The sequence below is a fragment of the Triticum urartu genome, chromosome 1A, assembly GCF_056163025.1.
Source record: "Triticum urartu cultivar PI428250 chromosome 1A, HENAU_Tu73, whole genome shotgun sequence".
Taxonomy (NCBI): Eukaryota; Viridiplantae; Streptophyta; class Magnoliopsida; order Poales; family Poaceae; genus Triticum; species Triticum urartu.
Window position 1 is genome coordinate 371,126,579 of NC_141873.1, and position 15,201 is coordinate 371,141,779.

A 15,201-nucleotide genomic window follows, 5' to 3' on the forward strand; every position below is an offset into this window, starting at 1 on the left:
GGTCTTGTATGAGTTGACGCGACACATCAAAGCACTGCACTCGATATATTTCAATAATTTGCGTTTACCGATGCATTAATTACAACGCATGCATGCATGCCGTGACTCTCCTTTTGATACTTGCATGTGTTGATTTAATGCACCTTGAAGTAGTACGAATATGTGACGGTAAAGCCTTGTAATGCCCCAGCCCTAATAAAGCGAGGGATGGTTGTGCACGAGGAGGGTGAGATCATGCAGACGAAACAAGATCCGACGATGGAGCTCTCTATGGTCTCGATGGACCTCACCTTGCTCCACTGCCCCTTGTGCATCTGCCCCTTGAAGCCTCCAGTGAATGAGGTTCGAATACACCTCGTCCATTCGGCTGATCGAGCAAGGTGCAGGTTTCTTGATTGATGTATTGTACGATTGATTTGTGCAGTGCAAGCGAGGGCACCTGGCTTGCTCGGACTGTCGCGTCGAGCGCCCCGGGAACCAGCGGCAGTGCCAGAAGTGCAAGTGCGGCGGTGGCTTCGACGTGCGGAACACGGCGGTGTATGCCGTCCTCTCCTCGGTGAGGGTGGAGTGCCCGCACGAAGGCTGTGGGCTCTACGTCACTTACCACAAGCTCTCCGATCACCAAAGCGTGTGTCTGCTCGCGCCCTGCAAATGCCCCGTGCCTGTCTGCGGCTACGAAGGACCGCCGCCGGTGCTCTCCCACCACATCAGCATCGTGCATCCCATGCCCGTGCACAGGATCCAATATGGCAAGGCTCTCCAGCTGCAAGTGCAACTGTCGGAGCCACGGCTCTTGATGTTCGCGGAGGAGGACGGCCGCGCGTTTTTCTTGGTCGGCGGCATGCTCGACATCGGCGCGCCTATCATCGTGTCGGTCGTCTGCATCAGAGCAGGGGCGTCTCCACTGTCGCACTACGTGGCCAAGCTGTGGGCGAACGGCCCATCGGGGGAGCCCAAAGGCAGGACCGACACCGTCATGGTGGAAATGGAGGTGACAAGCAGCAGGGATCCCAGCGACGTCGCCGTGCAGGAGCTGACCTACTTCACATTTCCGCCAAGCTGTTGGCCGGGGCTAAGCTGGTGTCCCTCCACATTCATATTGACAAGCTCATGCCCTAAATGATTCTACAGTGCCTTCTGTTTATCTTAGTAATATGCTAATATAGGGGTTAGCTCGGTCTACTTTAGCTTAAGAGATGGTGGGTTTTGGTGGCAATGCAGCAATTACCACGACATCAGATCAGCAGTGAAAGTAATTTCGAACAGTCGAATGGATATTTTGTGTCTGTTGGATATAAAGATCCTTTGGGTAAGAAGTAACAGTTTATATGTTTTTTTTGAAATGGAACAACGATACTAGTATAATTTTTGTTGACATGCACTAATATTTTCGAAATGGACATCGGGCTATAGCTAGAAGGGCGGTTGGGACGCGGCATCGGCCCATACCACGGTGACCCCTGATTGGGATGCACCGACTGTGGATTTTCTCACTCGCCGATGTCGACCGCGTCTACGCAGAACATTGTTCCCTTCCCCTAGCTGCGGGATCAGGCCGGATATGTGACCAGCGGTGTGGCCACCGTCGTTCTATGCTTGTGAAGAGAGCAACCCAAGCAAGTAGGCTTGTAGCTTAGGCTCCTGCAAGTGTATATATAGTGGTTTTCTTTTTCTCTCCATATCAACCATTTTATATTGCATATGTGTCATTGAAGAGTGAAATGATGGTTGCTTCTTCCGACTAACTTACTCTGTGATTTGACTGCTCCTTTAGTGGCCTCTACACGTACTCCCCCTACGTGTATGCAATAGTCACACGTACACATGGACACAAAAATGCGCGCGACGCCCTAATGCATGCATGTCTGAGCACAGGACGGAACACACACGGCCACGCTCAAGTGCTCAACCTACACATGCATGCACACACATACTCAGCCTGGGTGAGCTAGTGACCATATAAACATCGGAAAATGTATATATTGAGCGCAATGAGCATATTATGAAGTCCACTGACTGTATTTTTACAAATATACAGTGACAGACAGTGTATTTATCTCGTTTGAAATTAAGCCATATTAACCGAAGAGGAGGCAGTATGGACTAGCATTACTTTGCTGTGTCCCATCAACTTGCCGAACAAGGAGAAGCTTGCAGGACGGGAGAAGCTTGCGCGCGGTGGCTCGCAGGACAAGGATAAACTTTTTACTAATGCAAGCTCTCCTTCGCTCAGGCGTGGATGTGCAACAGTTAATTCGGTGTCAGATTGCCAGAAGCATACACTGTACTCGTACTATTATTGTTGCACTTCCCGAAGAGGCGAACAACCAAGCGCAAAGTTTACTTGTACTAGTACTACTACTATAGTCTATAGAGGTATGTACTATACTAGTACTAGGAACCGGATGGAGGAGCATCTGCACTCTTATTATATTTTTAAAATGTGATAAAGCAACCTTGAACACATTTGGTGCTCTTCGAGGGTTCTCGCATGTGATAATGGAAGTTGATTGCATGGAACACTCGCCACAATTCTCGCTTAATTCTGGCTCATATCCTGTTACATATAGGAGCGCTTGGTAATATTTCCTCTTTTTTGTTATTTAGCATGTAAACAGGTCAGCAAACCTTGCTGCGCATCTTTGTGCGAACCATGCTTGCTGCACTTTGAATGTGGCCGAGAGCTGGCTTGATGAAACACCTCGCTTCATACCTCTTTTTTTGCGGGGTACCTCGCTTCCTAGTGACCAGTGTCTTGGTTGATCATCTTAAGAATGCTTATATATGAATAAAGCTCTCTCATTTACCCGCAAAAAAGATTAATCCATATTAACCGGAAAGGAGGGAGTATGGACTAGCACTACTTGTTGGTGTGTCCCGTCAACTCGCAGAATGAGGAGAAGCTTGCAGGACAAGGTGAAGCTCGCTTACGCCTTTTGACTAATGCAACGTACCCTCGCCCAGGCGATGGACATACATCAGTTCATTCTGTGTCAGATTGCTAGAGGCATACACTGTACTAGTACCGAACATGCGGAGTACCGTCATTGTTCGACTTCACGAAGAGGCGAAGATCCAAGCACAAGGTTTAGTAGTATGAGTAGTACTAATACTAGAACCGCATGGTGGAGCCTCTGTACTCTTTTTTTTAATCTCTGATAAAGTACACATTTATTCTGGAGAAGGGCGGAAAATGGCAACCCAACATGTAATGATGATATCGATCAACCAATCTCGAATATATCTTGGCCTCCGTGCGAGCCCGTTTGTGTGTTCTCGCTCCTTGTCTCTCTCAAGGAATGGTGGGTAGGCCATTCTGTCGTCAATTGAGATCGGTTTGCTCACACTCCGGTCCCACATGTCAGTGATATGCCAAGAGGAGGTGCGTTGACCGACTGTCCATACGCGTACTTGGTTTTGCACCTTCATACTACTCCTCCCTCCGTCACAGTTTACAGGGCGCGCTTCATTATGATGCATTTCTCTCAATGCATTTCCACCACCAGAGAGACTTTAGACGCATTTGGTTTAATGCTCAATTAATTAGGTTGTGGTAACCACAATTTTCTCTCGATGTATTACTACGAAGTGGAGTAAGTGCATGCATGTGTGTACCCGGGGTGGTAGCACTGCATGCATGTGTGTACGCATTATTTCCTCTAGTAATAGATGCCATGCTATAACTACCAATGCTATTTTTAGGCCGATCGGTAGTCGCCTTGGTCCCAGAGATTTTCTCTTTTTTCCGAAGCGCACTCTATAAACAGTGACAGATGTAGAAGTATGAGCGGATTCAAAGAAGAGCATATTGATGGTTGCTTCTTCCGAGCAACTTACAGTGGGAAAGGTGGGGCTTATGATTTGACTGCTCATTACTCACTATTAATGCGCAACGATCGGTCTGAGTCTCCCATGCGGCTGTGCACTACCCCCTTGGTTCTTAAATATACTCCAGAGTATTTGTCTTTCTAGAGATTTCAACGAGTGACTACTCAAATATTTGTCCTTTTAGAGATTCAAATGGACTACTACATACGGATTTATATAGACATATTTTAGAGTGTAGATTCACTCATTTTGCTCCGTATGTAGTCACTTGTTGAAATCTCTAGAAAGACAAATATTTAGCAACGGAGGGAGTGCACATACGAAGCAAAATGAGTGAATCTACACTCTAAAATATGCCCATTTGAAATTTGTAAAAAGATAAATATTGTTGATGACAGTTGCGATGACAAAAAAGAAGCATATTACTTGTCCTAAGGGAAGATAACAACACAGTTGTGTTTGTCTAAAACGGTGTGAGGACGAGATTGCAATATGGAAAGTACGTCGGACGAGCTATGTTTTGTGCAAAGAACTATGGAAGATCCACATGCAGCGACGTGGGAAGGCGGGCAGTGGAGCAAGGCCAGAGGGGATACCTGGAGGTCGTCAGCATGTAACCAGGTGAGTGGCGGCAGGCGTTATCTGCCCATACTATGGCAGCGAGCAGGTGGCGTAGGCCCTACCGTGCTGGAGCTTGGTTAGATAGAAAGGTGTGTACCGCAGATCGGGACGTGCTGCCTCGGTGCCGTCGAACGGAGAAACGATGCACGTCCTCCCTTTCCGCCGGCGGACGGGATGCAGCCGGATCAGTGACCAACAGTGAGAGAGAGAGAGAGGCCACCGCAGCTTTGTGTGAGATACTCTGAAGAGAGACAAACCAGGCAGGGAGGTTCCATTGTATATAGTGGAGCGGACTACCTTTTTCTCCATAAAAATTGTTTTATATTCTGTGTACGTGCCATTGAGCAATATAACTTTATTTAAAAATAACGCGCCAACGCATCAAGTCGAACTTTTTTTTGTGCAGGCGTGGTACACGACCTCCGTAGGTAAACAACCGCTACACGTGTTCAAATTAGCACATGGGCTGCCATTTCGTACAGAAATGAGCTCCACCGTGTACCCGCGCGGGTGTGGCTGGGCACGAAGCGTGAGTACGTGCACGGTCACCTATTCTCTTCTTGTATACCTACACCACCTAGGTGGGGTTGTGTGAGAGAGATACAAACATAGAGAGATATAGTGTGTGGGTTTGTGAGAGTTTTTGGGGGGGGGGGGTCAATCAAAAAATGTAACATATGCAATGTGTGTGAAATAGAGTCCTGGATATATCATATATATAGAGGGGGCGATCCACGAGAAGAGAGTGGAGGTATCATTGACTTGAAGTGTACATAGAATCGAAGAGATGGATGATGTGTGTGTGTGCGCACGTGATCTATAAAGAGTGCCATCGAATTTGTGTGTGCCCACGTCAAAGACATAGAGTGGCTAGCCTACTAGAACGAGAGAAGGGTCAGGTGCAGTTTGTCTCTGTGGCATGGATACCTACCTATAGCGCTCGACTATCAGTGTGTGGTGGGGGGGGGAGGCCTAACTAACTATAGAGGTACAATGGCTGGTATATGTGTGGAGGATGAGAGAGGCCTACCTCATGTATTAAGGGAGATTGATCTACCTCATGTATTAAGGGAGATCGATCGGCATCCATGCATATGTGTAGGAGAGGAATAAGGTTGGGAGAGAGACAGAGCTAGAGTGTTGGAGGGGGTGGTAGTGGAGTTGCTTCTAACAAATGGTGGGATAGGCTTGCTAGACAACAGGGCATGCCTGCAATATCAATAAGAGAGGGGATGGCTGCCTGTCTGTGCACGTGCGTGTGAGAGACGGGTCAGGAGGCATGCACGAATGATGAGGGTGACGATATGGCTATGGTAAGAAGACATAACTACATAGGAAGATCAATCGTCCTTTGTCAGAGAAAAGAGAGACATAACCTGTGAGGTACGTCGATCGATGGGGGGGGAATAGTTAAAGTTGACCTAGGTATATGTTGGGAGACCGATCGGTATGCATGCATGTGTGTGTTAGAAGCAAATGAGGCACGAGGAGAAGGATAGAGAGGGAGGGATGCATCTAGGAGGTGGTGCGAGAGTCGTACTATATCGAGGGGGAAGGAGTGTGCGAGTACGAGATCGATGAAAAGAGTGGTGGGAGTGAAGCATGGACGCTGATAAGAGAAGAGGGGAAGCTTGTGTTTTTTGCTTGGCACACCTGGCTAGAGAGGCATATCGATCGATGTGTGCCATAAAGAAGGAGCTGGGAGGGGGGCCTACACACATCGTGGGTGAACGACCGAAAGTGAAAAGACGAATTTGCGCGATGGAGCAAGAGAATGCTGAGGGAGGGTGAGTGGGATGCGGGCGTGTGCATGCACGAGAGAAATTTAGTGCTAGGTAGCTACAAAGATAAGAGGATTGTGTGGGTGTAAAAGACAAATAGAGATCATACTTCATTATAAAAAGTGACTTCGAATATTTGAAGAATTTATCATAGTGTGTTAAACTGACGCATGTGTGAATATATATAACGGTGATACACATGGTGTGGTTATGAACATGTTATACTACATATAATATATTTTATCTCTACTCTTATAAAAACGGAGTTGTTGATGATGGTGTGCCTGTCATCCTGCAATATAGGCCGTCCGATCTATATCTGACGGATAGGAATGAAACTATGGCAATTTTGAAAAAAGATACCCACACCCCTCTCCATATTTGCAAATTAGGCCTCCCCTTGATCATGTTGATGTTTTGTGGAACGCATGGGCATCTTGCTAGTACTACGTATAATATATAGAACATTGATCATAATTTGGGCTAATGTGTGGCTTTTGCAGCTCAGGTCTAAATACTTGTCATAATGTAGGGGGCGGGGCACTATACTATGTGTGATAAACACGGTGTACACGTATGGAACATGGTTTAGATTATGAATATATAGTTAGTACATCAAATGTACTATTATTTGGAATCAACATCAAGTGTATTCAAAAAATAGAATTCGAGTTCATGTAGTACACATAGTTCATATCTATCTCTATAGTAATCATGTGGTGTGTTATTAAGGTAATACCCAAATGATGGTTGAAGTTGGCAACAATCATGATTGTAGATTCTTATTGAAATAGAGAAACGAATTCAAATTCAGTTCTAATTGCAGCGGTAGTATAGACATTTGGAATGCACTAAAATGTTGGTATGAGTAGGTTACATGCATTATACAGCAAGCAAAAAAATTTAATTGGACATAACATGGATTCATAATCCCTCCTTCCATCTATATAGGGTGTAATGCGTTTTTTAAGACCGCCTTTGAATATTGACAAGATTAATAGTACATGACAAGCACAATGTGAAAATTATATCATTAAAAGAACCTTTCATAGACGAATTTAACGGTGTGCTTTGTGTAAGTTGCATGTCATATATTATTGCTCTAATATTTGGTCAAAGTTAGCATCGAAAAACGCATTAGGCCCTATATAGATGGAAGGAGGGAGTAGTTTTGAATAGCATTTTTATAGTAAAACGGGGCAAGACTCTCTTTGTTTGGTGTGAATATTTTTATTTTTTTTGTTTTCTTTTTGGTTGAGGGAAGTTCGAATTGATTTGGTACGTACAAGTACAATATTGCACGTTAGGCTTGTCCCTAAAATTCAACCCGCGCCTTGTTATATCCCAAAAATTCAGATATCGTGCTCCCAAAACTGGCGCCTTCACAACCCGTGCCATGCTATCCCGAAATTACAACACGCGCGAAAACTCCCTCCAGCTGCCAAATCCCGACACGCGAAATCCCCCTTCTAACCTGAGCCGAAAGGGCCGCTAGTTCAAATCGGTGGGGGGTACTTTTGTAACACACCCGACATTTTGGACAAGTGCATCCCTAAGTCATGGTTCACCCCCTCCCATTGCCTCCTTTTTGCCATTTGAAATCCCAGGCCGCCATAACCTCTCCACTCCAGCCGTGAAACCCCACCCTCCTCCGTCCGCCACCTCATCGCTGCCCAGCTGGAGCCTCTTCCCCGACGACGTCGTCCACCGCAACAGTTCGACGTCCCTCGTCCACCTCCCCAGATGAGGATTCGTTGTCCATCTCGTCGTCCCACTGGTTCAGCCGCCGCGACCTCCACCTCCAAGGAGCTGCTCTGACGACCGCCTCATCTATCGCGACTGCTCCATCCCCACAGCGCCGCCTTAACCTGCTCCACCGGAACCGCAGCATCCTCACCGACTCCTCGGACGAAGCCGAGGCCTACTCGACGCCACCAAAGAGGTTGTACACTCATCACATCGCACCTTCCCGATAGCTCGACCTCCCGGCACCGACGGTGCTCCATCTCGCACCCCCATGGAGCGGCTACCTTAAAGCAGGCGCCGCAGGCGACATCTCCATGGCAGTTCTCCCCCGGTGCGAGGCCCCTTCGGTGGTGGCGTCCATACCAGCCGGATCTGCTGCTGCTGCTGCTCCGGCTCTCGCTCGCTCGTGCTGCTGCTGCTCCGGTTCTCGCTTGATCGCTCACTTGCCCAGCTGTTGCTGCTCCGCTCTCGCTCGCGCTACTACTGCTGCTGCTCCACCCTTGCTCATACTGTTGCTCTGCTCCGATTTAGGTACACTTTAGTCGACTGAATCGACTTTTGGGTCAGCCGATTTTTGGGGGGGGGGGGCTCGCCGGAGTTAAGGAAGAACCACCCGCAGCGGGGACGGGGGCTCGCCGGAGAGGTACCCCACTATCTATCTTAGGGTTCAGGGTGGGGGTGGAGGGCCTATAGGGTGGCCGAGGCGGCGGCAAACCGGCGGTGGGGATTTGTTTCGGGGCGGCGAGGCAGCGCTGGGGCTGGCGGTTTGGCCGGTGGTGGCTGGCGGCTCAGGGGGGTGCAGGTTGAAGATGAACTGCAGGCCCTCCCTAAACTACATGTCAAGTGCCTATCTGCTACCATTGCGTTCAGCTTCGACAGTAACATTCAGATTCCATAGTAAATTCCAGTTTCAATAGTTAAGTTCAGAGTCAACAGTTTTTACCTCATCTGTTGTAGTCAGGTGGTTTTTGGTGATGTAAATTTTACATCTATTTTACATCATCTATTGGAGATGCTATTAGAATCCCACTTGAGATTGATGATGTCTGTCTTGTGCTGCTTGAGCCTTGACGTCTTACGGCTCACCGGGGCTGCTCCAATGATAGAACGATCCATCACAACAGAGTTGTGCCCTGGACGCCATCTACAGATTCCTCAGATCTTCCTCCACACCTCCGACAACCACCTCTTCCTCAACTGCTTCAGCGACCAACCCAATGATGCTGAGGTCGACACGGCTACGGCAAAGAGGTTGTGCGCTTGTTGCATCAGTTACTGCTATACATTCATGTCGATCCATTAGGGCTATTTTGGTTCGACGGAAAAACATAGCAATAGGGAATTTTCCAATGGCACTCTACTATTCAATTATTCATTCATTTTGTTGAAAGGAATGAAGCAAAACATCCACCTGGACCTACTTTTAAAAATCCTATGCATGAAAACAAGACCATGTGCATTAGTGGCAGAATAACATTCTAATTGTACACGCTTTCATATGGTTTCACTTTATTTTGGCCATGTTTCTTTGCATTCCTCCGCTCTTCCAATTCCTGTAAACAAAACACTCAAGTTGACAGAAATCCTATGTTTACAAATGCTCTGTTTACCATGTGCATTCATATCCTATTCTGGTGTTTTTACTATCCCTGCGTTTTTAGAATCATGCAAGCCAAATGAGCCCTTACAGAATTACTTTAGTTACAGGTAGGTGTCGAAGGGAACTTTGGGTGGTTTGTCCTGCTCCTGTCGCGATGTCGTCCACCTCAACTGAGCTGCTCCATCGACAGAAACATCCACCAAACCAGACATCACGACTCCTGACTTTCTTTCGCCGCCTCAGATCTCCTTCCCCGTCGCCGGCACCCACCGCAACGGCATCACCATCATCGACTCAGCAGATGAACCTGAGGAGTACACAAGTCCACAATAGAGGTCGCACTCTTTTGTTTATGCTTATGTTATGCATTGCTTAAAATTACCCGCTACTTTATCGTCCTGTTCACCTCTTGGACTCCAAGTCAGGTCCAAATTAATGTTCAAACTTGAGTTCTAAATTAGTTGTGGGGCACATATCGAGGAAGCAATGAATATTATCTCTGTCTAATATCTGGTTCACCTAGGGTATGCCTATGTTGTTCATCTTGGGTGGGAAACAAATAGTAAAGCAATCATCATCTGTCTTTTTATTAAATTAAAGCAATCATCAGCCTGCTATCATTATTTTTGGATCCATCCACTGGTTGTTACCATCACTCTAAATTTCCGCATGCTCTCCTTACATAATCTCACCATATTTTTTTCGTATGCATTTCAAATATTGTACATAGTCATGCTGAACATGTAGAGAAAAAGAGAAGAGTTTTGCGCGGCAATACAATGTCATGCAAACATCGCTCCATGGTGGGTTCAATGGCAAACCCTCCCCACCCCTCTCCAGATTGTAATCCAAAGGAAGATATCTGTTCTGAGGCGGATTCAAACGCCGCTGGCCACTCCTATTTACCCCCAAAGTGTTTGCTCTACCTTGGCAAGATGATGTTAGTCATATCATGCATATGTTGCCTTGCAGCGCCTACTTTTGACATCATATATGTCATCTTCTTAGTTTAGACATGTTTTGTAATGCCACCTATTTAGTTTCTATATCATATATGGGAATTATGCAGTCTCATGTCTTTTAGCCAGCCATAATATACGCGAAATGTGCAATGCCATCCTGTTTAACCAGGTATAATATATTTGAATGATATCTTGCCCATCCTTTTCTTCATTACATTTCCATTTTTCGATAATGTTTGTACATTAAACGACTCTTCCTATGAATCATCCATTTGGGTGGGAGATTGAAAAATTTGGAGTGAAAACAAGGCCTTCAGAGCAGACAGTGCTACCTGTCGAAGCAGATCTCTTGTTGGGTCCCGATAGCTCCTCAGAGATGGATTCAGAGATAGATGACCAGTCCTATTCCCCCACCGAGGTGCATGCTCTAACTTGGCACGGTTATACTGCTCATATCATGCATATGGTGTCTTGCATTGCATAGTTTAGACATCATATACACAATATTCAATACCATGTTCTTAGTTCAGACATCATATCTAATGCCCTCTGTTTAGCATATAAATCACATATGTGAATTAAATGATGTGATCCTGATTACTTAGATAACATGTAGGTGAATTATGTCATGCGATCCTGTTTAGTTATTCATCATATCTTTGAATTATGTTATGCTATGTTATCCAGTTTAGATAGACATCATATATGTGAAATTATGTCATGATATCCGTTTTAGTTAAACAATATACATGTCAACTATTTCATGCCCTCTTTTTTCCACACTATCTATTGCATCTATCTCTCATACAATGTCTGTACATTCAATTATGTTTCCTATTTATCAGCCATTTGAATTGGAGCGGGTGATGCTAGCATCTAGCGGACTAAAAGCACGGTCTTCAAATAAAATAGTGCTACCTCTTGGTGGAGATAGCACCCCGGTTGTACATGCACGAGAACCAGCCCTACCACACATAACCCAAACTCTCGCAGATTGTAACCCTACTACGATGGACAGAGAACCAGCTAAAACAGTGCTACCTCTTGGTGGAGATAGTACCCCGGTTGTACATGAATGAGAACTAGCCCTACCACACATAACCCAAACTCTCGCAGATTGTACCCCTACTGCGATGAACAGAGAACTAGCTTCACCCAATCTAACCCCAACCGTAGCAGATAGTAACCCAGTTCATGTTGACACAACACCATCTCCACCACAGAGCTCCCAAACAAGAGCAGTTAGTAAGGCAGCTCCAGTGCCCAAAGGGCCAGTACTACCACAGTGAACCCCAACTCCACTAGTTAGTACGCCTATTCCTGTGGAGGAAGCACAACCAGCTAGTCGTAGTTTAGGATCTATCTCATTTGATGTTGTTAAATCGTATGTGCGTATCTTCCCATCTTGGAAATATTATACTGAAGATGAAGGAAAATGCCAGTTGCAGGTGTTTGTCTAGGAGTTATGTGTAAGTAATGTTATTCATGGCAATTACTTTGCTTTGTCCCATACATCCTACCTCCATGATGGTTATAATACAACAAATTTTCCCATTTTTCTCTATAGAGAAGGACCGATTTGGAAACACAGGATGAGGTAACCTATGCTAATACCTCTGCTATCTTCAAGAATGCTTGGTGGCAGTATCAGAATTACCTGAAGAAAATGTACTTCACTGGCAAAGAAACTCATCAAATTCCCTTACGTTCTCCTGAGACACATTTACTGAACGATGACTGGGAATGCCTTGTTCTGTACTGGTCCCAAACCAAGAATGTGGTAAGGTCTATGAGCTCATTTTCCATTTTTAAGTACTATATTCTTGCGTCTTACTATACTCTGTTCATGTAGAACAAGTGCCTAAACCTGAAGAACAATTGTTCTAATTTAAGATTCCATTGCTATCATAGTTCAAAAAAGCGCTAGGCGTTAATTGTGCGTTTTGCCACCGCTTTGCGCTTTACTGACCAAAGCGCATGCTTATGCGCAGTTATGCACAGATTAAGCGTAGTTATGCGCAATGCATTTCGCCAACGCCTAGAGCCTAGGAGCGCTTCAGCGCTCGCTTAGGCGCGCCTTTTTAACTATGATTGCTATCGTGCATACTGCTTTGATCTTGTGTCACTGTATTTACTCATACAAACTTATTTTTAAATTGAAGGATCCAATCAAAACACCAATGGCACAGCAGGTATGTTCACGCATGTTTCTTTAGCAGGCTTCCTCTTATCAATAGCTCTGTTGATTTCAATTTCAATCGTCTATACAGTTGACTTCTCATATCGTGCACATTACTAGCATCACAACAGAGCCAATAGTGTTGTTGTACATGTAGACCCGTGGTACCCATCTGAAATCTTGTTGTGTCGTGTAGTTTCCCATGCTTTGTATTCTTTCACTGTTGCTTTGTCTTGAACTGATATGATTTGAACTGTGTCTCTATTTTGATTTGGCAAGACAATGTAGTGACCATAGGACATAGATATATGTTTGTTTGATGCTTTTATTATGTACTAGTACTTGGCAATAGAAGACTTGGTAGTTTAATCCTGTCCACCTTACTAATGAACTGGTTCACTAAAATGAGTTTCATATACTAGTACATGCTAAACCTGTTATGTGTCTGCTTGTTTCTTCTTTTAGAATGCTGACAGAATATTGGGGAAGGGTGCCTTATTAAGCAATGGTAAAGGAAGTAATGCAGATAAGGTTCAGGATAGTGACACATCCTTGTTGGTCTCCAACAAAGCTAATAAAACAGCTAAGTAAGACTATCTCAAAGACAGTGAGACAACCCCAAAGTCCTGTCTTGGTTTAGTGTTCGAGTTACTGGCCACTACCGCTTGCACAAGCTATTCAAACTCACTGTCCGAATCAGTTCAGTTTCTTGAGTCTCACCTACAAGCTGAAAGACATCGATCAGCTGTGCTACGACAAGAAGTAGAAGGACTGCGGAAGTCCCTGGAGCATTCAGATGCATACTTTCTGGTGCAACAACAAGCGTTGGAGGATTTTAGCACCAAACAGGATAAAGCTAATAAGCTTGCTAAGCTTATTGCCAGCATGGTGGATACCATGTTTCTTGATCTCTTCTGAAGTTGTTTCAATTATGCTCTTGTTTTGCTGCCGGGTTTATTTACACTGGTGGCCAATTTTGACGACCAGTGTATGTAATATGCTGCTTTGTTCCCTATATTTGCACTAGTGGCGAACTTTGATGCCCAGTGGATGTAATATGTGTAATAGCGGTAATAGGCTAGCGTTAATTGCTTGCTTATTTATTTCCTTATTGTCTTGTTTAGTTGTTTGCTTGTAGTCACTGCAGTTCTTTTTCTGTGTTTTTCTAGTGGCCACAATAACCTATTTTTAGAAACTAGGCCAAAATAATCATGGCAACACATGGACCGTTGTAACCATGGGCTTCCTGCGGGTCGTATGATCCATGGGCCTTCTACGGGCTGTAGGATCCATTGGCCTTCTATACGAGCCGTAGGATCCATGGGCCTTCTACGGGCTGTACGATCCATGGGCCTTTTAAGGGCCGTAGGATCCATGGGCCTTCTACGGGGCGTATCATCATTTCGCCAATCATGGGTCGTACTATTCGTGGACAATAACGGGCCGTTAATAGACCGTAGTTGATAACTCTATGAAAACAGCCCAACGGGTTTTTTTCGACATGAAAACGGCCCAACATATTAACGGGCCACAAACTGGCCGACTGTAACCACACGCTGAATTTGTCCCACAAACAGAAAATGACAGTAATGGGCCGTAAGTAACCGAATGCTGGAAATGAGCCCAAGAATAAATGGACCCTGAGAAGGCCGAAAGATAACATGGGTTGGAAACGGCCCAACGGAATAATGGGCCGTTAATGGGTATAAAGTGATACACTGTTCATTACGGGCCAGCTTTACCACAGGCCGTTAAGGGGCCGAGGGTTACTAAGGGCCTCATATGGGCTGAAAGACGTCATGGGCCATACATGGGCCGAAAGTTAAAATGGGCTGGAATTATATTGGATGGCCCAGATAAAGCTACCGGGCCTAATTTGGATAGGTCGTAAATGGGCCCTGGGATAGCTTGCTGTAAATGGGCTATATGCGAACAGGCCGTTAACAGGCTTGCCGTGGGCCTTCCCGCCACCTTTTGACCAAGTCAAACGGGCCGGCCTTTTCACAGGAATGGGCCTCTGATGGGCCGTGCCACGTGTCGACGTATCATAGGCGCTTTGGGTCGAATGAGTGGATGACATCTGTCCCAACGGTGAGCCGACACGTGTTTCCTCCACCCAATGATGATTTTACACGTGGAAAATCCCCATTGGTCGGGGCTGTTAATGGGTTATCAGATCCAAAACCGGACCCGATAGCTTAACGGCGTTCCGTTACGATGGATGACACGTGTCGGTCACCCTTGACGAAAGGACTTCTCTGACGCGCGATTTATCGTCATCGAAGTGGACACTTCCGTGATTATAATTTTGGTAATGTCATGGAACACTTCTACGATAGCACATGTATGACTATATTGATTCTATCATAAATTTGTCATGGATGTACATGCATGACAGAAAACGTGACCTACTGTGACAAACACGTATCATCAAGAAAGTGTATTTTTTTGTAGTGGTAAATTAGTGAGAGACATCATAGATCG

General features: G+C 45.5%; 1 protein-coding gene across 1 annotated transcript; it reads left to right on the plus strand.

Moving 5' to 3' along the window:
- The first annotated feature begins 207 nt into the window (after positions 1 to 207).
- Positions 208 to 1,123, plus strand: LOC147991288 (E3 ubiquitin-protein ligase SINA-like 10). The gene is made up of 2 exons (XM_087538607.1): positions 208 to 342; positions 425 to 1,123. Exons 1-2 carry the CDS (start codon positions 208 to 210, stop codon positions 1,121 to 1,123), a joined length of 834 nt encoding a protein of 277 aa, XP_087394733.1.
- Positions 1,124 to 15,201: the final 14,078 nt, after the last annotated feature.